The 23,420-nt window shown below is 33.5% G+C and overlaps 3 protein-coding genes across 4 annotated transcripts; 1 reads left to right on the forward strand and 2 right to left on the reverse strand.

Annotated features, from left to right (window-relative positions):
- Positions 1-24: 24 nt before the first annotated feature.
- On the reverse strand, positions 25-16,905 carry LOC149615642 (uncharacterized). 2 transcript variants are annotated; one of them, XM_089856660.1, is made up of 7 exons: positions 16,715-16,905; positions 11,851-13,284; positions 10,390-10,531; positions 7,480-7,563; positions 3,364-5,886; positions 3,201-3,230; positions 25-2,603 (listed from the first exon to the last, which is right to left on the reverse strand). In XM_089856660.1, exons 1-7 carry the CDS (start codon positions 16,862-16,864, stop codon positions 2,560-2,562), a joined length of 4,407 nt encoding a protein of 1,468 aa, XP_089712786.1. In that variant the 5' UTR covers positions 16,865-16,905; the 3' UTR covers positions 25-2,559. The 2 variants fall into 2 exon arrangements, with proteins under 2 accessions (XP_089712786.1, XP_089712787.1); XM_089856661.1 differs by lacking the exon at positions 7,480-7,563.
- Positions 16,906-17,301: 396 nt separating this feature from the next.
- wbl (endoplasmic reticulum protein 29-like protein wbl) lies at positions 17,302-19,240 on the forward strand. Its single transcript, XM_089856665.1, has 4 exons — positions 17,302-17,573; positions 17,639-17,777; positions 17,861-18,022; positions 18,699-19,240. The coding sequence occupies exons 1-4, from the start codon at positions 17,460-17,462 to the stop codon at positions 19,031-19,033; spliced, it is 750 nt and encodes a 249-aa protein (XP_089712791.1). The 5' UTR covers positions 17,302-17,459; the 3' UTR covers positions 19,034-19,240.
- A 401-nt stretch (positions 19,241-19,641) lies between these two features.
- Positions 19,642-23,060, reverse strand: LOC149615644 (ran-specific GTPase-activating protein-like). The gene is made up of 6 exons (XM_089856666.1): positions 22,912-23,060; positions 22,464-22,567; positions 22,232-22,389; positions 20,961-21,089; positions 20,760-20,819; positions 19,642-20,520 (listed from the first exon to the last, which is right to left on the reverse strand). The coding sequence occupies exons 1-6, from the start codon at positions 22,924-22,926 to the stop codon at positions 20,285-20,287; spliced, it is 702 nt and encodes a 233-aa protein (XP_089712792.1). The 5' UTR covers positions 22,927-23,060; the 3' UTR covers positions 19,642-20,284.
- Positions 23,061-23,420: the final 360 nt, after the last annotated feature.

Raw genomic sequence — 23,420 nt, forward strand, 5'->3', positions numbered from 1 at the left:
TAAAAATGTTTGAACGCAAGAAAATATGTTATTCCTCTGTTTTTATTTTGCACTCTAAGCAACTAAGTGCCTATATATATATTTTTCTTCTCAATTTAGATTTTTTTTCCTTTTAAATTTAGATTTTCTTCAAATTTAGTTAATTTTTGAGTTTTTTGTTGACTAACGAATTTTTTTTTAATTAAATCCGCATAAATTGTTAATTACTTTTCTACCTTTCAAAAAAAACCAAAAAAAATACCTAAATCTTAATTACTTTTGGTAATTTTTAAACAAATTTTGATTTGGGGGGGGGGGGGGACTTTTTCTTTCAAATTATTAATTTTAATTTTAAATTTAATTTTTTTTTCCAAAAAATAAAACAGAAAATAATTCAAATAATTTAATGGGTTAGAAAAATTAGGGTTTTGTCTGAAGAACTTTGTCTATAAATGAAAAACAAAATTAAAACTAATTATATACTAAATGGCACTAATTATAGTTAATTGTTTTTTATAAACTAATTTCTTAGGTCTTTCGTTGAGTCAACAAAATTTACAACAACAAAATTGAAGTAAATCTTTTTTTTTTTGTAATTTTAATTTTACGAATGGCTTGTTTTTTAGTTTTTTTTTAATTAATTTTTTTTGTTTTTTAATATATACTCAGCTTGGTATTAGTAGTAGTTGTATATTGTTGTTTTTTACGTTGCATCTGTAGTCGCATTGTTTTTTAATCTTGTTTTTTTTTCTTATATTTTAAATTCTGCGGCATAAATTAATTATTTTTTAATATATATCTGTTGTTAATTGTTTTTTTCTTTTCTTTTCAAATACGCACTTTTTGAAGTTCAGTTCAATTCAGTTCACATTTTTTTTTGTTTTTTGACTTTATATATTTTTTAATTTTTTTTCCCACGGTTTGTTTTTTACCACAATAAAGTCAAAAAAACAACATTAACAAAACACAATTCAGTTTTGTCGGGCTGTTTGTTTTTTAATATATACCGCCGGGAAGAAATCGTAAGTTTTGTTTTTTAAAGCACGGTTATTGTTTTTTGTATTTCAATAAAGATTCAACACTTTGTTTTTCACGTATTTCAATAAATTTCTCTATTTTTAAGTTTGTTTTTTAAATCTTAAACGTAACTTGTTTTTTAGTTTTTTTTCTTGTTTTTTTGCAAAACGCAAGTTCAATTTTTATAATAATTAATAATATAATAATTATAAGCAGGAACAATTTTTTTTTTAAATAAAGGCATTTCATTCATCTATTGTTTTTTAAACCTAACGTTTGTTTTTCCGTTTTTTTGTTTATTTTTGGGAGCGCACGGGGAAACCAGAGGGTCAAAGGTTAGATTAGGTAGAAGGAGTAGGAAGAGATTATTTTTAATTAGTTCTAAAAATTTTAATAATATTAATTTTAATTATTTTTTAATTAAAGTTTAATTAAAAGGGTATATTTATGAGCTTTTAATTTTGAAATAGAAATATTTAAATTTGCGGATAATAAATTTAAGCCATCCAATTAATTAACCAATAAATTAGGTTAATTAATATCCAATTAATTAACCAATCAAATTAGGTTAATTAATCAGAAATATTTCAAATATTTCCGAATAATTTCCAATAATATTAACTTTAAAAATTTATTTCAAATCTAAGCCTTTTATTTTTAATTTAATTTAATTAAATTCCAATACCCTAATCAAAATTTAATCACGTTAATTATATATATAAATAATTAAACTACAGCTCATAATATAACACCTTTCAATTAAACTCAATATTAAATAAAAGTTTAGTTTTTAATTACTTTTAACTACGTGTTTAATTAAATCTAATCATTACCCGAAATTTTTAGGTAAATTAGAAATTTTTAAAGTTTGAATTTTTCGTCGAAAAAAAAATATAATAATTCGAAAAAAAATTAAAAAAAAATATTAAATTAATTTCTATATAAATTTCTAATTTTTTTGAAAAATTAATTTAACATTTTCAAGGGAAAAAAAACACTTTTCAGAGTTCAGTTTTGCATGAAAAAACAAAACAGAGGTCAAGAGGTCAGAAAGGGGGGGTAGGAAATGTTAGGAGGAGGTCATATGTTTCTTATTTTTTTTTTGTTGAATTTTTAATTTTTTTAAATTTTTTTTAGTAAGCATGCGCCATAACCTTTCATTAACGTTGGTTCTTAATCCAAGATATTAATCAAGTCCGTCACTTAACTATCATTCTTAACACATCACTCAAAACAAAATGGCGCGTTTGAAAAAGAAATCACATTTTTTGTTGACAATTTTTTATCAACCAAACTTTAAATTGTTTTTATATATTTTTTTAAACCATTTTCAGTTTAATTTTATTTATTTTTTCATGAAATTTCACTTGAAGAAATTTCATGAAAAACTGAAAAATAACAACACTAGGTGTTTGTTAAGTTGTTGTAGTCGTAGTAGTGGTTTTTAATTTTCACAATTACGCGGCGCAACGTCTTGTTTAGTTGTTTAATTATTTATTTAACCGCTTGTTTGTTTTTTAGTTTGTTTTTTAAATTTGAAGTAAACACTTTCGAAAAAAATAATCAACACTGGCTGGAATTGTAGTAAAGTATTCTGCCACTACGACCTAAGCGATTTTTAATAGAAATAAACGCCTTTTGTAACTAATTGGGTTCATTTTTAATTGGCCTAATTAATATCAACAGCTTTGCACTAATTAGTTTTACGGAATTATTGCTAATTTATATTAAATCTGAAACTTACACGATTATCTAAATCTAGAAGATTTAAAACAAGAAATCATCTTCGATATCGGAAGTATGTTCGGGAATACATACAGCTACTAGGAATTATTGCGATCCATTTTAATATCTATGAATTCGGGTTTGTGGGCGGGGCTTGAGAACTTACTATCCCCGCCAGCTGCCTCATAATTTTGGAGTCTTTCTAACTGAGATTTCATTGGTTGGGTAGCAACGCGAGGCACACGCAGCGAGATAGATTCTAATTCGCCAGGTAAAATTCGTCATACATAATGATTAGTCTAGATAGTTCCTCCTACAAAACCAGCCTAGATACGTTGAGTAAAAATGGATATCTACACAATAATTCCTATAAGCTGTATATATTCCTAACTGAGATAAATAACAATATTTGTTGGTAAACAATGATCAGTGCAAAGCTGACATCGCGAGCTACGAGTAATTAGAAACATATACTGTACTTGTTTGGTAGTCTTGAACATTTTCCCACCCTATAAATAAACACAAGAAAATCTTTCTTAGACTAACACGTCTTTAAGCCTTGGTCATCCCAAGAAACAACCTAAGCCTTGGCCTAAACCCTAAGCCTAACTCTTACAATAAAATAAGGTAAATTGAACTCACCAAATCCAAGGAAGTTGGCGACTTCATTATGGTTGAAAGACGCAGCACTCTCCTCAAACTTTTCTTTAAACTTGAGACGTTTACCACCATTAAGCACGACAACATTTTCAACGAGACTAGATAGTTGTCGATTGCTTTCGGCGGTTGTAACGTCACTTCCCGTTGTTGTTGATGCTGCTGTTGTTGTTAAGACGCGACTAGTCGAACCCTGTGTTCCCTCAACACCAACCGGACCAGTAGTAGTAATAGTAGATGAACTTTGTTGTTCCGTTTTAGAACTAACCACGACATAGTTTTCCACCAGATTCGGGTGGTCACTCGAAGATGACGATGTTGACAAAGACGCATCCCCGAGCATTGAGTCCTTACCACTTACACCAACGCCGCACCGAACAACGGCTTGTTGACCAGTGGCCGTCGGTTCGAAGTCAAAAGTAACCGGTACCCCGCCTTCACTGAGTTTCATGAGTTCGTTTAGGTCAAAACCGAAAGACACGTCGCATACATCGACGCCTCTTGAACTACTTGAAGAAGCGACAACGGCGTTGGGACCAACGGTGTCCAATATCACAGGCGGATTATTTACTTGTCCAGAGGAAGAAGATTTACTTGTGGTGGTAGTAGCAGTAGTAGTTGTAGGTTGAGGATTAGGCGAACTACCGGACGGGCTATCTTTGACCGCGGCTGGGGACACGACGACCGTATCTTGCGAACTTCCGCGAGAAAACGGGGCGCGTTTATTGTTATCAATGACAACGTCCGGTGATGATAATGGCGTCGAAACGGGGTCTGCAACAATAACGGCCACATCCTTATTCTCAACCTGTTTTGGTTGCTGTTGTTGTTCTTTAGTTGGTTCAACAGGAACAACCGTCGTAACTTGTTCCTTTACAACAACATTCGTAACCAATTCCCTTTCAATTTGGGGTTTAGGTTTAGCGATACTGGTAGGCATAGAGACCATGGGAGACGTTGAAACATGGACCTTTCCGGTAGTGACAACAACAACCTTCTCGGTATTTGAAGGAACCGATACTGTCGCTGCCACAACAGGTGGTGATGGTAAGGTCTCGGTTATCTTAGGGAAGGGATCCTTGAGGACATCGATTACTGGTTGCTGGTTTAGAGGAGGAGTTGTTTGTCGTGGTACTACTTGCGACGAAGACGAAGGTAGGTGAGGTGTTTCCATTGGGGAAACAACCTCGACCTTTTTGGGAACCGATACGACGCCGGTTGGTGGTGGGTAGTTGACGTTAGTGGTGGAGACAGTGGCATTAGACGCTGATGCCATACGAGCGATATCGGCGTAGGAAGCTTGGGGTGTTGAAGACATTGAAGATGGAGTTGTATGAGGATGTGGTCCGGTATTGGGAGGCATCGAACCAACAACTGGTAACGAATGGACACTGTCTAAATCGGAATTATCCGCGGATGAGGGTTCGGATGGTGGCATGCTACTGGTGGATTTGCGTCGGTTCGGATCAGGTTTACCACGTTGATTCCTATGCGTAAGTCCGCTATAAATCTGTTGGCTATGCAAGTAAAAGTCTCTTTCGCTAGAGCTGTTATTGCCTGAACGGTCATTTTGTCCGTTCCCCTGATGCCTTCGAAAAGGTTCGGACTTCTTATTCTGTTTACGCTTACGTTGTTTGTTAACAACGACCCTAAACTCTGATTCCTCAAGAGGAGCTTGAATCTCAGCTACGGCGTAAAAATCCTCGACAAACTCTTTGTCCACCTCATGCTCGGACACAATCGAAGAAGTAGTTGAAGTTACATAGTTAGCGGTAGCAATAACATCTCTGGTTGTTGTCGTAGGCACACTGTGAGATGGTGGGTCCTGAAGAATTAATTCGGATCTATCTTGTTTAATAACGTCAGTGTCTTTATCGCTTATTGGTGACGCGTTACGAACGGGGGTAAGGTCACCGTCATCAGATTCGGCTGAATTATGGTGATGATGACGGTCTGATTCCGGTCCATTATGTTCCTCTGAACTTCCGCTGGAACTAACGTTACTTCCGGCGTTTTTACGTTTAAACCCATTCTTGCCTTTCGAGGAAGTATTGTCGCGGTTTAAAGATGTTGATGACGTTAAACGATCCTTGCGTTTAACGTCGCAAGATTCGGTATTACCAGAGTTTCTATTATTGTTAACGGTAACACCACTTCCGCTTTTGGTTGTACTACTTCCTCCCGAAGTACCACCACCACCACTTCCAGGTTTTTTCTTTTCATTTCCGGTGGAATTGATGAATTCTACTAAATCATCGATACCCAATTGTCCGCAGTATCCGTCAACGTCTTCGGCTTTTGAAATAGTCTCTTTTTCAGCGTTGCTCTTTGACCTTTTGGCTTTACGGGAAGATAAGGAAGATGTGCCACCCGAACACAAGTCGACTTTGTTGAGGTTTTGATGACTGTCGAATGAGTAGCCTTGCGTCAAGAAAGTTGTTGGCATGCGCACTAAAGGGTTGCCCGGGTTACCATTGAAGTCCACGTTGGGGTAGAACATCAGATCATCTGTTTTTATTACGTGCAATTTTAAATCGAAGACCAAGATTTTTTCTTTTTGGGATTTTTTTTAGCAAATTTGCGTTTCAAGAAAATAAACGTTGAGGTACTGATAGCTTTTTTGAAATGGTTACTGATATAAGATATGTTCACCATAAGTTTGTGAATGGTTACTGAGAGCTTGTCATGAAGTGAGTGAGGTAGGTCATACATTAAAGTCAAAGGGGGCTTAGTAATGCAGACTAAATAGGAGTGCCTAGATGGAATAGGTCCTAGCTGCAAAATTAATTAACCACCACCGAGTGTACTTAGGACTTCAATTGACTCGCTCCCCCTCGTTCTCCTTCTCGAACTAGTTATCTCTCTGCTCTAAGTCTCTCAGTATTATAGGTAGTTCATATCATACTTATGGATGGAACATATCACTTAGAAACTTATGCTAATATATAGAGATAGTTTTCAACTATTTTCTAACAAACTTTAACCATTTCAAAATAAATATTACACTTCTTGTTGAAGACGTTTCAAGGGGCTAACCACATACTGTAGTCTCTGATCAGATTTAAGGGTATTCATTCTACACTATTACGTGTAGAGAGTGAATAGCCCCTCGAATCGATTTGTTTTCAAAAACAATGCAAATAATTTAGGGTGCAAGCGAAATATTAAAAAATAAAATGCATGCGAACGTTGTCTTTGATTAAAAATTAAAATTTTTAAGCAAAAACCATAAGTAACATAATAAATATAATATACTCATAATTGTTATGTTATTTATGGTGGCAAAACCCAAAAGCGTTAGTTAAAAATTTAGAGAAAATTTTGTTAGTAGAAAACACAAAAAGCGTGCGAAATTGATAAAAGAAATTAAGTACATTAAATAATAAATTTTCCTTTTATAAAAACACCATTGTTATTAGTTAACCGAGAACTGTTGTTTGCCAAGATTTTGACGCGGAAAACTACCATAAATTTCAGTTAATAACGAGTTACGAAATAAATAGGAGCTAAACGATAAAACTTCCTTATAACAGACTGACTTAATTGTATATATATTTAATCCGTAATCATTATGTTAAAGACCGTAAAATTTAAGGCATATTTGCAATTGAAACCATATCTCTACACGCAATATTACCCGAGTTACGGGCGTTTTAGTACCGAACCAATAGAAACTTGCCCTTATAAATACGTCATAATGGCGGCGCCCTTAAACGGTACAACTAAAACGTAAGGTATCTCCGTTAATAATGCACTTAGAAACATGGTTCCAATTGCAAATAAACGTTAATTTAAACGCTCTTTAACATAAAATTAAAATCTTTTACCCATCTTAATTTAATTTAAATAAGCCTAACGAACATAAACAAACGTAGAAATATATATATATTTTTCTTAAAAAGAATGCAAGAGAAAGATCACTTTTTATTCAAGGAACAAATTCATGGATTAATAAATTAAAAATAATTTATTATTCCCATGAATTTTTTTGGTTTAAACGAAAATAGAAAATGGGGTATATATATTAACATATATAATTAAATCTATTGACCAGGATTTTTTTTAATTATTTAAATTAATTAATTACAAATATTAATTTACCTGGCCAAGTATGTGGTACTGTTACTTTCTTCTTGCCAAGTAATTTATCAAATTCCGTAGCGGCCCTACACGTATTACCTTCCCCTACGGAAAAATTGATTTTGTTGTTGTTGAATATTTAATTTATTTCAATTAAATATTTAAATTAAATTTAAACTAAATTCCCCGGGTATAATATAAGCCTAAAAAATGGAGATAGGCTAAATAAAATAAATCAAAAAACACGTAGACATTAAAATCTAATAATATCGCAATTATTTTTCAAATAGCATTTTATCAAACTAGGCACAAATTAAATTTAGAAATTTTTAAAACTTGAAAATTTAAAGTTTAAATGATACTGTTTATAAATCTACACGTTTTTCGATTTATTTCTCTTAAACACGTCAATAATAAAGAGCATAAAATAATAAACAAATAATTTAAATAAATGATTCAAATAAATAATTAAATTAAATAAATGATTCAAATAAATAATTAAATTAAATAAATGATTCAAATAAATAATTAAATTAAATAAATGATTCAAATAAATAATTAAATTAAATAAATGATTCAAATAAATAATTAAATTAAATAAATGATTCAAATAAATAATTAAATTAATTTAAATTACCTAATGATTGAAGATCGTTTTGAAGAAATTTTTGGGGCCAAATAATTGGAAGTTGGTTAATTAACGGTGTATTTAAAGACATAATTAAAAGAATCTAATATAAAAGCATAAATTCCAGTGAACCGTTACGGCAGCCTAACGTTTTAGTTTCACCAAACGTTAGGTCCCTATTCTATCTGATATGACCAAATAAATAATCTAAAATACACCCCTTACTCAAGTTGAACTTTGTACTCTCAATTTTTTAAGTGAGAGATAAAAATTCTCGTCAAATTAATTTCGTCAAATGATAAAAATGGGAGTGGGAGAAAGGGGGGGGGGGGTTGTAGAAAATCTACATGTGTATAAAAAATAGCCTTCTGATAAATAGTGAGTCCATAAAAGACACGACTATACTTATTAACTGCTAATAATAAATATATTTCATTAAAAAAAATTATCTCAAAAACTTTTTTTATTTCAAAAACCAAGGGAAACCCAGTAAACAAGTTACGACTGAAGTGGGTTTTTTAGGGATGGCCCCCTTAAAATTAAATTAGCAATTTCATTATTTATTACGTTAAATTTAAAGGGGGTCATCCATAAACCACTCCTTCCAGCAAAATTAACCCCCGGAGTGTACTTAGGACTTCAATTGACTCACTTCCGTCGTTCTCCTTCTCAAACTAGCTCTAACTTGTAAGTCTCTCAGTAGCATTACGAATCGTATATTAAGTGTCATACTTATGGATGGAACTTATAAACTTATGATAAAATCAATTCGCAAAAATTTACAGTAATATACTTCTAAGGAGGGTGTTTTATTAATGAACTTCTGCGCAAATTATTTTGAAATAAAATCAAAATCAATTCGAAAACATTTACAGTATTACAGGGTTCATACAACTTTTGGAAAACAAATTTCCCCGAGATTTCCCCCAGGTTTTTCCGTATATGGAGTATCCTATGGAGCAAATGTTAACCAAGGAGTGGGGGGGGGAGCAAATATGACTATAACATAATCAAAGGACATCCCCGTATCTCTAATATAACCAGAGTTATGAGCCTCCAAAGTATAGTGTAATGTTAATCCTATGGAGGGCATGTTCACGAACATTTTGCTTAATTACTCGGCCCCTGTTTGACGCAAATTTCCCTGAATTTCAGTAAAAATACGAAATTTCCCTGAGGTTTCTGTCAACTATTTATTTCCCTGATTTTTCCATGTTTTCCAAGTTTGTATGAACCCTGAGTAATATACTTCTAAGGAGGGTGTTTTTATTAATGAACTTCTGCGCAAATTATTTTGTGATAAAATCCCAAGATCCATATGACATATTTTATGATAACACCCAAGGCCTACGCAATTTTCTAACCCATCCCCCTTGAAAAACCTAAAGTCTCTGACGTGATAATGAAAATGATAAAACTTAATCTACATTTTAATTCCCATTTTTTTTTTATTTTTTCGTAGCCAAGACATTTAAACAATAGTTGACGGGGAATTTTTGAAAGTGTTTCTGCGAATTACAGAAGATAATAAACTGGAAGTAAGTAACCCCTTGTACTATACGTCTACACTAAATCACAGCAAAAGTATATTAAAGAAAGTGCCTTTTTTATGATTTAATATACTTCTAATCAGGAATACATACAGCTACTAGGAATTATTGCGACCCCAATAATATATCCCATTTTAAAAACCCCGCCCTACTAGATACATTGAGTGAAAATGAAGCCCTACACAATTATTCCTATTAGTACTGTATGCATTCCTGATTCGAATTGAATATAATCTAACTTATCTTCAGAGCGTGTGTATTTTAAAACAGAGCAAAAGTGAAATGGTTTTTAGGTCTAATATTTGAGTTAAAATTAATAAAATTTCATTCGCTTTCATTCCATTATTCAATAATTAATAGATTGATTGATTGTTAATTAATTAATTAATTGAGATCAGAAGTTGATTAAAACTGAAGTATACAAGTTATATAAAATATCTAACACAACAGGGTAGAGACATACGGCTTAATAGCTCCGCCCCTTTCCCTCAAAATGGCGGATTATTTACAACAGGGTAGAGACATATGGCTTAATTATAATAGCTCCGGCCCTTTCCCTCAAAATGGCGGATTATTTTAACAAGGGGAAGATAGGGGGCGATATCTACACATATACACTTCAATTTTAATCAACTTCTGAATAAGATTATTATAATTTTTGTTGCGTAGTAGCCAAAAAAACAGGGTGAAATATACAGCTAGTGTTCACTTAAAACTAATTTTAATATTAATCGTAATTAAATTGGGACTTACCCTTTCTGGAGTCATCATTACCGATGATGGATTTGACCGCTTCAGACCGTCCAGTTATGGGTAATATTCCGTTGATGTGAGCAGCCGGGCTTTGAACCGCGGTACACAAGATGTCACTTTTATTGGCTGGTGAACAGATACGCTAGAAAAAGGGTTGAAAAAATAAATAAAACTTAATTAAACTGAATTAAAATAAAAAATTGTAATTAAACTCTTCGTATTTAAATAGGAATAAAAATGCATGCTCATATCTCTATAATACTAACTATTTTGGCTTAAACTATATTATAGAAAAATCTACAATAAATAAATAAATAAATAAATTGGGGATTTTACTTTGAATTAAATTCAGAGGAACTTAATTAAATTAAATGATATAATATAATTAAAAAATAATCCTGAGCACAAACTCCGCCTGATCAATTTCGGTGTCAAATCTAGTCCCAAATGTCATCTCTATTTTAAAAGAGCCATAACTAAATTTTAATTAAAATAAATTTGATAATGCTAAACTATAAACGAAAACTAAGACCCCAAACTAAGCATCAAAAATTTATAGGATCATATTATAGTCTGACCTTTCATGAAAAATTATAGCATAATAATATAGGACAGGGTTTAAAAATATAGGATTTGATTTTATAGGAATTATAGGACCACTGGGCTCCATGTTACCCTATATAGAATAGATTGTTAAGTACTGAGAGGTAAGGAACTATGGGACGCTGCGCCAATATTGGTATCGTCTAAATTGTAGGACCTAAGCTTAGCCAACGACTTCCAACATGGAGACCAAAAACTGAGGTAAGAAATAGAAGTGTGTGGTGACGTCACACGAGAAAGTTCGTGATAGCAGACACCACTGCAACCCCCGGCCCAATCTTTTTGCAATATTGGTAGTCTAAATTGTATGGCCTGAGCAGTGAGCTAACGACTTCCAATATGGTTGGTAAGATATAGAAGTGTGTGGTGACGCCAACTAAGAAAGTTCGTGATAGCAGACACCAATGCAAACCCCGGACCAACCTTTTTGCAATATTGGTAGTCTAAATTGTATGGCCTGAGCTCAACTAACGACTTCCTGGTCCAATATGGTTGGTAAGATATAGAAGTGTGTGGTGACATCACGAATAAGTTCGTGGTAGCAGACTATATATCAAGCAGACAACACTGCAACCCTCGTACGCAGGGCCGGAAATAATAAAAAATATTTATAGGACATGTGACCAGTGGTACCCCCTTTGACGGGAAACTTTATAGGACATTGTCCACTGGCGTGCAAAAATTGCGTCGCGTCTTCATAGTCTAACTGTCAACCGTCGAGTAACCCCCTTAGTTTTTAAAAATATTATGGGACATTTTAAAATTTTATTGGACCATGTCCAGTGTCCTGTGATTATTTCCAGCCCTGCCCGTACGTAACCCTTAAAGAATAAAGAAAAAATAAAATTCAAAACTTACCCCTGGTTTAAGTGGAAACGTAACTTGCGAATCAACATCGGCACGGCAATCCATCCCACCTTGACAATTCCCTTCCAAATTATAAACGAAAGTGGACCTGTTCTCCAAATCCAAACACTGACTCTTTCCTTTATCCAACTCCATCATTTCAATCTCATTTGGCAGCAGCGTTGATGACGAGGCAACACAAACACCACTACCACCACCAAAACCAACATTCACGTCGTTCCCGCCGTTGCCACAATTCTTGGGTTCAATAACACCCAAACCACCATTAATATTACTCTTCTCCACCAGTACTTCGGTATCGTCTTTCAATGGCCTACACGAGAGTAACGAGACTTCCGAAGATGGCTCGCAATTATCACAAGAGAAGGTGGTCAGTGGAGACACAGATGTCGGTGTCGTCGTCGAAATGGTCTTATTATTATTATCAACAACACCACCACCAGTACCCGGACTAGTAGCAGCAGCTGAAGCAACCGCAGCCGCAACGCAAGTCGGTGCCGTAACCGAACTCCAACCTTTAGGTCCGACCAAAGGTTTCGTTGCCTCCAATAAGTTAATATCGTCTTCAATGGTTAACACAGTTTGCGGATTGTTGTTGTTATTATTATTATTACTATTATTACAAATATTACTAGTAGTCTTTGACTTAGTTTTACTCTTGGAGCTTCGACCACTACCACCGCTAACACCACTTCCGCTAGTCCTTAAACCGTCCAAGGCGCTTACTTGCGTCTGTAACGGTAACCACTCAGCACCGTCGCCGGTATAAGTGAAAGAATTGGCTCTAGTGGCGTTATGAAGTCGACGATTACCACGGCCAACTCCTGCCGCTCTCATCGAGTCCACCAATGGATCACCAAACCTGGTACTCGGTAAATCTTGCAACGATTGCGATTGTAATTCACTACCACCGTTATTTTTAAAGACAGTAGCAGAGGCGACACTACCACCCTTATTCTGTTGTTGTTGTTGCCACCGACGGTTACTTCCTCTATTACTTCCGCTACTACAAGAGTTTATTTCCGATTTGGTCCAACCTTGTAACCCTGTATGGTGTTGGTGATTGACCATCAACGAGTCATCGCTGATTTGTAGGTTTAGGTTTTTAAACCCGCCACGTGGTCCAGCGGTAACAGCAACGGTAGCGGAGGACGCGCACGCGTTAACGTTTCTACCACCACCGATGCCGCCTTTACGTTTACAACCGTGTCCCGACGCGACTGTTGCGACGGTGGCCGCCGCGACACTTAAGGAAGATGAAGAATCACTGGTGTTCACATCGCCACAAGGGTCAGATTCAACTATCTCTTTACGAAGGGCGCGTAATATACAACTGTCTTGCTCTTTAGGTCTATTAAATGTGGTGGCTTCTTCAAGTAACGAGTGTAATTGTTCTTCAGTTAAGCTACAGATATCCACGGTGTTCTAGTGGGTTCAAGGGGGAAATTAAACAGATATGGATATAAGGGTTTAAACCTAATTAAAACTACCGTGGTCACGTCATGAAATATAACTAAGTATAACCAGAAGGGGATAATAGAAGAAGGGTGACACTATGTATCCTCGTAATAGTTTAGTTATGTAACATGATTCTTCTAACAGGGTTCATACAACTTTTGGATTTAAACAAATTTCCCTGAGATTTCCATGAGGTTTTTCCCGATATACTTCCCTGAATTTTCCAGGTTTTTCCCTCCGTATATGGAGTATCCTATGGTGCAAATGTTAACGAAGGAGGAAAGGGGGGGGGGCAAATAGGACTATAACATACTCAAAGGACATCCCCATCCGTATCTCTAATATAACCAGAGTTATGAGCCTCCAAAGTATAGTGTAATGTTAATCCTATGGAGGGGGCATGTTCACGAACATTTTGCTTAATTACTCGGCCCCTGATTGACGCAAACTTCCCCCTGATTTCCCTGAATTTTAGTAAAAATTCTAAATTTCCCTGAGTTTTAACTGAGGTTTTTGTCAACTATTTATTTCTCTAATTTTTCCAGGTTTGTATGAACCCTGATGCATTCAGGGCTTATAGATATAGTAATAATGAGGGGGAACTATTTAACATCGCGAATGTGCATGCGTGATTCGGTTTAGTAACCTTGCATGTGCACTAGTCCAAATGTAAAATGATATTGTGGGGGAAGAATCATGTTATAATTACTAATTTCCCATCCCGCTTTGTGTTTGTGGTGGTACACTTCTCTCAAAGAGAAGCATCTTATATACTTCTGCTAAGGCTTAACTTAAGCCTTTGTACGAATCTGAATTTCAATTCACGAAAGCCACGTGACGATTGACGTAACCAAAAACAGTAAGACTATTTTAGCAATCTTTTTCAAAATCTAACAATAAAACTACTCGGGTTATGAAAGTGAGATTTAATTCTGATTTAAACAATTTAATTAACATCTTAAAAAAAACTCGTGTATTACCCTACCAAGGCTTAACTTAAACCATTGCACGAAAGTAAGGACTGACGAAACTAAAAACAGTCAGTGTTATGCAATCACTTTTAAATCTAACTAACAATAAAACTACTCGGGTTATGAAAGTCAGATTCAAAAACGCAATAGACTCCTTTCCTTTCATTTAAATCATTTCAGTAAATAAAGGCTTGTTTAAAAAAAAAAACCCATGCATGACCAAGGCTTAGTAGCGATTACCATTAAATGGCGCTTAAACCGAAGCCATTTTGTTAATCATTAGTCACGACCACGTGATCATAAAAATACGATAAACGCTACTGTATTAACATAAATTTGCCTCAAAATCTATACAAAGTAACAATTTAACAATTGTTAAACCCCACAAAATATTTTATTTTAAAATAAAAATTGAATTTCATCTGATATGACTAATAATAAGTATTTACTATTGCAAAAACATAACTGAAATTACGAAATTTCAACAGAACTACTAGCGCTTTTCAGTCCGTGTGCACTAACAATATTTGGGCCTTGGCTAATTTCGCTAACTCATAATAATAATAATAATTATCTCTTAAGGACTGATGTTATTGATAAACGCATCGGAAATAATAACAAACAACTTCAGAAAGACTTAACAACAATGGTATTCCCCTGTATATATTTTCTATTAGTTCCTTTGCTCCATATATTAAAACCGCGGCATGCAATCAAAATAACCTAACCTCACCTAAACACCTGTTCAATTCAATATGAAAACATAACAAGGCGCAAAGCAAACAAGTCGCTGAACTCAAATCAGTTCATGGTGTCAGCGGAAATTATAATTTTTAACTTTGAAATCAATTTAATTTTAATTTAATTTAAAACAACTATACTAAAAAACCAGCCAAGGCTTAACTACTTTTAGCTTAACAACAAGTTAAAATCAGTAATAAGCTGTTAATTCAATTATAATTAATAACTATACTATAAAACGTAATATAATCTCCGACCCTATTGCATGATTTGCAAGAATTTATCAGTATTCTTTCCTATGCAATGCATTGTGCTAGTCTGGTTGTACGTTACCGATAAATTTAAATTTAAAACAACTCCCTTATTGACAATAATATCGGTAAATTATTAGGGTCTACTTGACACTGTCCTATATTTTAAACTATGCACAATAACTCATCAATCAATATTACCCCCAATCATAGCCCACTTGATCACGCACGCTGGCTGCACGCGCTCTAGAAGCCCGTCCAAACGATTTTTTTTACATGTTAACTCGCGAATACGGCGGATCACATAGGTTCGGTCTAAACTTTCAAACCCGTCTGGTTTTAACATGGGCCTCTATGGGAGGGAAGCAGTTTTTTCAACGTTTTTGACAATATTAGTGCATCTACTGGTTCAAATCTCTTGAATTTTTAATGAGACGTGTATTGAAAGGTTTGATATTATCCTGTAAAATTTCAAGTCTTCAGCTATAATAGTTTTTTTTATAAAAAATAAAAATCATCACATAGTAGAGAAATTGAAGGGGCAAAATTCTCTACTAAGTGATGATTTTTATTTTTTATAAAAAAAACTATTATAGCTGAAGACTTGAAATTTTACAGGATAATATCAAACCTTTCAATACACGTCTCATTAAAAATTCAAGAGATTTGAACCAGTGGATGCACTAATATTGTCAAAAACGTTGAAAAAACTGGTCCCCTCCCATAGAGGCCCATGTTAAAACCAGACGGGTTTGAATTTTAGACCGAACCTATGTTATTCTCATTTTTAGGGTCGATTGAGCGGGCTTCTATAGCGCGTGCAGCCAGCGTGATCAAGTGGGCTATGCCCCAATACATGAGTTAAATCACTGATTGCATGATTAAGATCGCGACATTGTCAGCTGATAAATTTCAAGAATTTTAGAGAAAAAAAAATGATTTGAGGTCATAGCAACTAATTCAGGCAGGGTCTATTTAATTTATAAAGATTAACTTTTTAATTTAATAATTGAGGTTTAAATGATTATAATATATCTAGGACTTTAACTGGAAAATTGCATCACAGCCTGGCCTAGTGGAATGACTTGGTAAAAATTATACTAGTACAAGCAGCTCCTATACCTATGCATTGAAATAATTCCCTTACCTGCTTGCTTTTCGCCTAAACGTTTTGCACAACTATGATTTAATAACCGATTATAAAGACGATTTAAACTGATAGAAATTTCTAGAATAATTTCGCAATGCTAATTTAGTTTTTACGCTAGACATTTAAGGCCTAAAAAGAAGTTATGACCCGCCGTAAATGCTCGCAGCACACACAGCGACAGAGTACGAGGTACACATACAGAAAGTAGGCCTAACCTACACACACACAGCACTAGCTTCGGAGTTAAGGCGTTAATTTTAGGCTTAACGAAAATGGTCACCTACCTCATTTTGGACGATGCTTTTGGACATCTCACCACTAGTAGGTTTTCGATTATCGAATTCATCTTCTTTATTCGTCGAACTATCGAAAGATTTCGAGCATAGAAGTCGTTTTTCTTGCAAAGGTTTCCCTTCGGACTCCTCCGAAGCCATCTTGGATCAGATCGCCCCTGACGTCACGTTTTGACTCAACCGCTTCCTCATTGGCTAATTTCACCGCACGTTGCCAGCCTCTCTCTATCTCATTGATCCATTTCTTTTTATCAAAATAGAAAAAGTAATAAATCCATCTTAGAAACAAAACCACGTAACTTATACATAGTCAATACTAATAGATACTACACTTTTGCCTTTAGACAAAAACTGGACAAAAAAGTAATAAAAAATGTGTAAAAATTCCAAATTTTATTAAGAATTAATACAGAAATGTACCCTAAAATATTAAAAACACTTATATAAGCTTGAATTATGAATAAAACGGCCTGATTTAATTTATTTTTGGAATAAACGCGATTATACGCAAATACGTATGGAAGCAAAGCGTCAGCCACGTTTAGGCGTCTTGATTGGTTAAGGTAAACCACGTGAACCAATGATATGGCGGGAAATTATCGATTTTTGATTTTAGGCGTCTGCTAAAAACATCAATATTTGCTGTTTTCAGCGTTTTTTCCCCAAGCTACACGAAATTAATCCACATCATCACACTCTCATATAAACATTAAACAGTCATACATCCGAACAAACAATGTTTATTGAAAAATACCTACCGAATTTTCTCTGTTTCATCTTACTTTCTTTTGTTCCATTTTCCTATGGTCTCAAAGGCGCTGTACCTCTTGATTCTTGGACTTTTGATAAAGTAAAAAACTCTATACTCTATTTTCCTTAACTATTACTTAACTACCTTACTAACCCTAAAAATAGGTGATAGAAAAATTTGAAGTTTCTTTGGTTAAATTTGACATAACATATCCTTATGGCGAAAAAGAGGATGAATACGGAAAAGTCGCGAATGCTAGCAAAAATACGCCCAATTTGTTAGTAGCGGAAGTAGGGGTTCAAGGTACTTAAATTTAAGTGTAAAACTAATATTAATTAAGCCTAGAACTAATAATAGTTAAGTGTAAAACTAAATATTTCACGTAGATTATGGTGAACGTGAAAACAGTGACTTATCAGAACGCTACAACATCAAAAGAGACCATTTTCCCGTAATTAAACTATTCCTAAAGGGCAGAACCAACCCCATCCCTTTCAATGCCGAATTTAAAGCCGACAAAATCAAAAAATTCATCAAACAACACACATGTACGTAATAGCCAAGGCTTAAACTAATTAAATTTTTGTAACTTCGTCTGCTACAAACTAGGCTTAAAAATTATGTTTAAATTTAACTTTTATAACGAAAAAACACCTTTCAAACATTCACTTAATTTGAGAAGGTTCCCAAGGCTTAAATTAATTTTTATATATAACTTCGCGTGCTACTGACAAGGCTTAAAAATTGCGTTTAAATATAACTTTTCTAACGGAAAAACCACGTTTTAACCGTTGAACCACGTTTTAACCGTTGACCTAGTTGCTAGTTTGGGAAGGTTGCCGAGGCTTAAACTAAACAAGTTTTTTTGTAATTGTAACTTCGTCTGCTATTGACAAGGCTTAAAAACCTCGTTTAAATTTAACTTTTCTAACGGAAAAACCACGTTTTAACCCTTGACCTAGTTTGGGAAGATTACCGAGGCTTAAACTAAACAAGTTTTTTGTAATTGTAACTTCGTCTGCTATTGACAAGGCTTAAAAACCTCGTTTAAATTTAACTTTTCTAACGAAAAAACCACGTTTTAACCCTTGACCTAGTTTGGAAAAGTTGCCGAGGCTTAAACTAACCAAGTTTTTTTTTGTAATTGTAACGTCGTCTGCTACTGACAAGGCTTAAAAACCTCCTTTAAATTCAACTTTTTCTAACGGAAAAACCACATTTTAGCCATTCACCTAGTTTTGGAAGGTTGCCTTTTCAAATTTGACATAATCGTCAACAAATTCATGAAAGGAGACGCGACCGATCGAGCCGCGTTCTTTAAAGAAGCTCAGGACTTGGCCGCGACCCTTAAATTTGACAAGGACAAAATTCCCGCCGAAATTTACATCAAAATGATGCAAAAGGTTATTGAAAAGGGGAACTCCTTCATCGGGACCGAAATTGACCGCGTTAAGAAAATAATGACGGAGAGAATGCCCGATACCAAAAAAGGTCAACTTCAACAAAGACTCAACATTCTCTATTCTTTCACTTACGAGAAAATTAAGGAAGAACTTTGAGAGAAAATCACCCTCGTTTAAAAGAAGTAACGATCTCATGTAGCAGAAGTCCAAAAAAGAAAAGAAAAAACTACCAGTAATTTATAAAGTGAATCTCATTATGTTGCACATTAAAGCTAAAAGCACATTTTTTTACTTTCTAATGTCAAAAATAAAAATAAAAACGAAACAAACAAAATCACCTCAAAATAAATGTTTTGCTTTTAAGCCTTGGTCTCCTGATTCTTAATAAATATCTAAGCCTAACCTAACGCGCTCTTCATCGGCAGCAATGCGCTGGTCACGTGTTGTGGTTCCCCTACAAGTTGATTTCCCTTAGGAACTACAGTTTTGGGTTGGAAAAGGAAAGTCAACTTGTAGGGGAACCACGACACGTGACCCGAGCTTTGCTTTAAGCCTAACTTCTGCAGCTAAAGTGATTGAAGATTATTCTAATGTTTATTTCATACTAAGCCTTGTTTTTAAGCCTAAAATGTAATCCCAACGCAAGATTTTAAGCTTAGACTTAATCATCCTAAGCCTTGTCCTGATTAGCAGGCTACACAATGATTCCTAATAGCTGTATGCAATCCTAAGATAAAATTATTACGTCACAAGAAGCAAGGCCGTTTTTTTTAGTAAACCATCTTAATTTATTTTTCATATTAATAACGGTTTCATTTTGTTTGGTCTGATTTATGATGATTAATTTTAATGATTAGGAATAAACTTGATGAATTTCTATAATGATTTTCCTCAAATTGGTCCTTTAAAAGTTAAGCCTTTTCTTACCATTACCATCTTTTGGTCTATTTTTGGACTATTTTTAAGTCAAGATGAGATAAATCTGGAGATTTAAGCCTTGGCTTACCATATTTTGGTCTATTTTTAAGCCAATTATGAGATAAGTATGGAAAGTTAGGCCTTTTCTTACCATTACCATATTTATTACCATCTAAGATGAGATGTGTGTAAAGTTAGGCCTTGGCTTACCATATTTTGGTCTATTTTTGGACTATTTTGAAGTCAATGATGAGATGTGTGTAAAGTTAGGCCTTGTCTTACCATATTTTGGTCTAATTTTTGACTATTTTGAAGTCAATGATGAGATAATTGCGTATAAAACTAGCAAATTGAGGATGATTTCTTTTTCATACATTCATTCAATCAATCTTAAACTGATATAAAAATAGTAAACACGTATTTTTTTGTTTCGTTTTTTTGCCTCCCGTTACTTGTTGACAAGGACAACAAACAAACAACAACCTAGGCCTAAACTGTTTCAGAAACAGATTTTTCACCAGTTTCAGAGTCTTTGTTGTTGTTAGAAGATTCATCGGAAGATTTGGGTGCTTTAGTTTCTTCCGTTGTATCTTTCTCTTTAACTTCAGAGTCTTTTTCAACCGCGTCTTTAACTTTTAAATCAGAGAGTTTGTTTGCAATTTCATCCTCATCTTCATCATCATCATCTTCTTCTGATAATCCACTATCATCCTTTTCATTGAAGCCTAAGAAGTAATTAAATTAACACCAAATGATTAATTAAATATTAATTAATAAATTAATATAAATATTTTTTTAATTAGGCTTAATTAATTAATTAATTAAATCAGATATGACGTTAAATTAATTCAGCATTAATTTTTGTACACTCAGTCCGCCCGTCGATATTATCATCATTTTAAATTAATTACAATTAAAATTAAAAATAATTGGCAAAATTTTATTTAAATTTAAATAAACTTACTTTCATTTTCTTTCGCTATTTGAATTCCGTTCTCAAAGGCAGTTTTAAAAGTTTGGGCATCTGTTATATTTAATTAAATACTTTGTTAATTTCTTTTGGAATATTAATTAATTTGTTTCAAAATATGAATTAATTTGTTTCAAAATATAGTTTAATTTGATTAAAATTTAATTTAATTTAATTTAATTTAATTGAACTTACTTTCTTTGTTAGCAAATCTAATAGCTAAAAGCTCGGCTTTTGGTTCCTCATCCGCGTAATCAGCTACTGTACTCCAAACCCAAGCTCTATCACTACCACAATTTGGTTTAAGCTCCATATAAGGTTGAACTATAATTAATTTGCACATATAATTAAGTTTAACAGCATAATTTGGTCTATTTTTGCTAAGCCTAATGACAATTTTAGACTAAATCATTGTTAACCATGCAAATTTGGTCTATTTGTTAAGCCTAATCATAATTTTGGACTAAATCATTGTTAATCATGCTAATTTGGCCTATTTTGCTAAGCCTAATCATAATTTTGGACTAAATCATTGTTAATCATGCTAATTTGGCCTATTTTGCTAAGCCTAATCATAATTTTAGACTAATCAACTCTAAAAGCATAAATCTGGCCTATTTTTGCTAAGCCTAGTCATAATTTTAGACTAAATCAACTTAAACAATGCAAATTTGGCCTATTTTGTTAAGCCTTATTTAATTTTAGACTAAATCATTGTTAACCATGCAAATTTGGTCTATTTTGCTAAGCCTAATCTTAATTTTAGACTAAATCATTGTTAACCATGAAAATCTGGTCTATTTTGCTAAGCCTAATCATAATTTTGGACTAAATCAATGATAACCATGCAAATTTGGCCTATTTTGCTAAGCCTAATCATAATTTTAGACTAATCAACTACAACAGCATAAATTTGGCCTATTTTGCTAAGCCTAATCATAATTTTAGACTAAATCATTGTTAACCATGCAAATTTGGTCTATTTTGCTAAGCCTAATCTTAATTTTAGACTAAATCATTGTTAACCATGCAAATTTGGCCTATTTTTACTAAGCCTAATCATAATTTTGGACTAAATCATTGTTAACCATGCAAATTTGGCCTATTTTTGCTAAGCCTAATCATAATTTTTGACTAAATCAACTTTAACAGCATAATTTGGCCTATTTTTGCTAAACCTAATCTTAATTTTTGACTAAATCATTGTTAACCATGCAAATTTGGTCTATTTTCTTAAGCCTAATCATAATTTTAGACTAAATCAATGATAACCATGCAAATTTGGCCTATTTTGTTAAGCCTAATCATAATTTTAGACTAATCAACTCTAACAGCATAAATCTGGCCTATTTTTGTTAAGCCTAATCATAATTTTGGACTAAATCATTGTTAACCATGCAAATTTAACCTATTTCACTAAGCCTAACCATAATTTCATGCAAAACCAAAGTAAAAATTGGACTTACTTAAATGATTTGCACAGATTTTTAATGTTTTATCTCTTCTCATTAGTATCCTAACACTCTTATTTTCTTTGTGTTTGAGAATCTTAACTTCCCCCGTTCCCCTTTCTTTCCATTCTCCTGGTTCCTCTGTTTTATCAAACCTGAATAGTTTAGCTCGTCTACGATAACCAACAGAACATTAAGTAACAAACAAACTTCCCCACCAAACAAATAGTTTAAATAGTTAACTTACAATTTAACTAATTCTTCCTCTTCTTCTTCTAAAGTTTTAGATTCAACCAAAGGTAATTTTACAATTGGTTCGAAATGAATATCAGGGCTAGGAAGCGTCTCTTCCTATGAAATAGACAGAAACTTAATCAGATCTCCGTTAGCAATACCATATAACAATATCTTTCACTAATTATAGCCTTAATCAGGTAATAAAATGACGTTCAGCACAAATTTTTGTACACTCAGACCGCCCGTCAGTAATTATCATCATTTTAATAAGGCATAAATAACTTAAATTGTAATTAAAATTAAAATAAAACATCCCGTCCCATTATTTTAAGGCCAAGGCTTAAAATTAACCATAATGTTTAAGGTTCTACGTGCATGATAGAAACACGTGACCCAAGAAATACGCATAAATAATAACTAATTTAATAAATATATAATTAAAATTAAAGGATATTTACCTGTTCCTCTGACATTTTAAATGATTAAAGACGATTAAATCAAGGCTACGTTAGAAAGTTTTACAGCCGGTAAAAGAGAACAAAGCGTAACCCAGTCCCAAAGGCGAACGCGCCAAAATAAAATTTCCATGTAATTTTTGGGTATCTTCGCCGCTAGATGGAAATAGCTTTAAAATGGAAACGATGTCTGCTAGTTTTTCTGTAAGGAAATGCACGCGCTGAACATAAGTATTTTATTGTATTTTTACTGGCGGTTAAATTCAAATTGAAATGAATCACGAGAAGTCATAAATTAGAGTAAATGAATCACGAGAAGTCATAAATTAGAGTAAATGAATCACGAGAAGTCATAAATTAGAGTAAATGAATCACGAGAAGTCATAAATTAGAGTAAATGAATCACGAGAAGTCATAAATTAGAGTAAATGAATCACGAGAAGTCATAAATTAGAGTAAATGAATCACGAGAAGTCATAAATTAGAGTAAATGAATCACGATAAGTCATAAA

The sequence above is a fragment of the Phalangium opilio genome, unplaced genomic scaffold, assembly GCF_054372755.1.
Source record: "Phalangium opilio isolate 3A_F unplaced genomic scaffold, DU_Popi_V2 ptg000217l_1, whole genome shotgun sequence".
NCBI lineage: Eukaryota > Metazoa > Arthropoda > Arachnida > Opiliones > Phalangiidae > Phalangium > Phalangium opilio.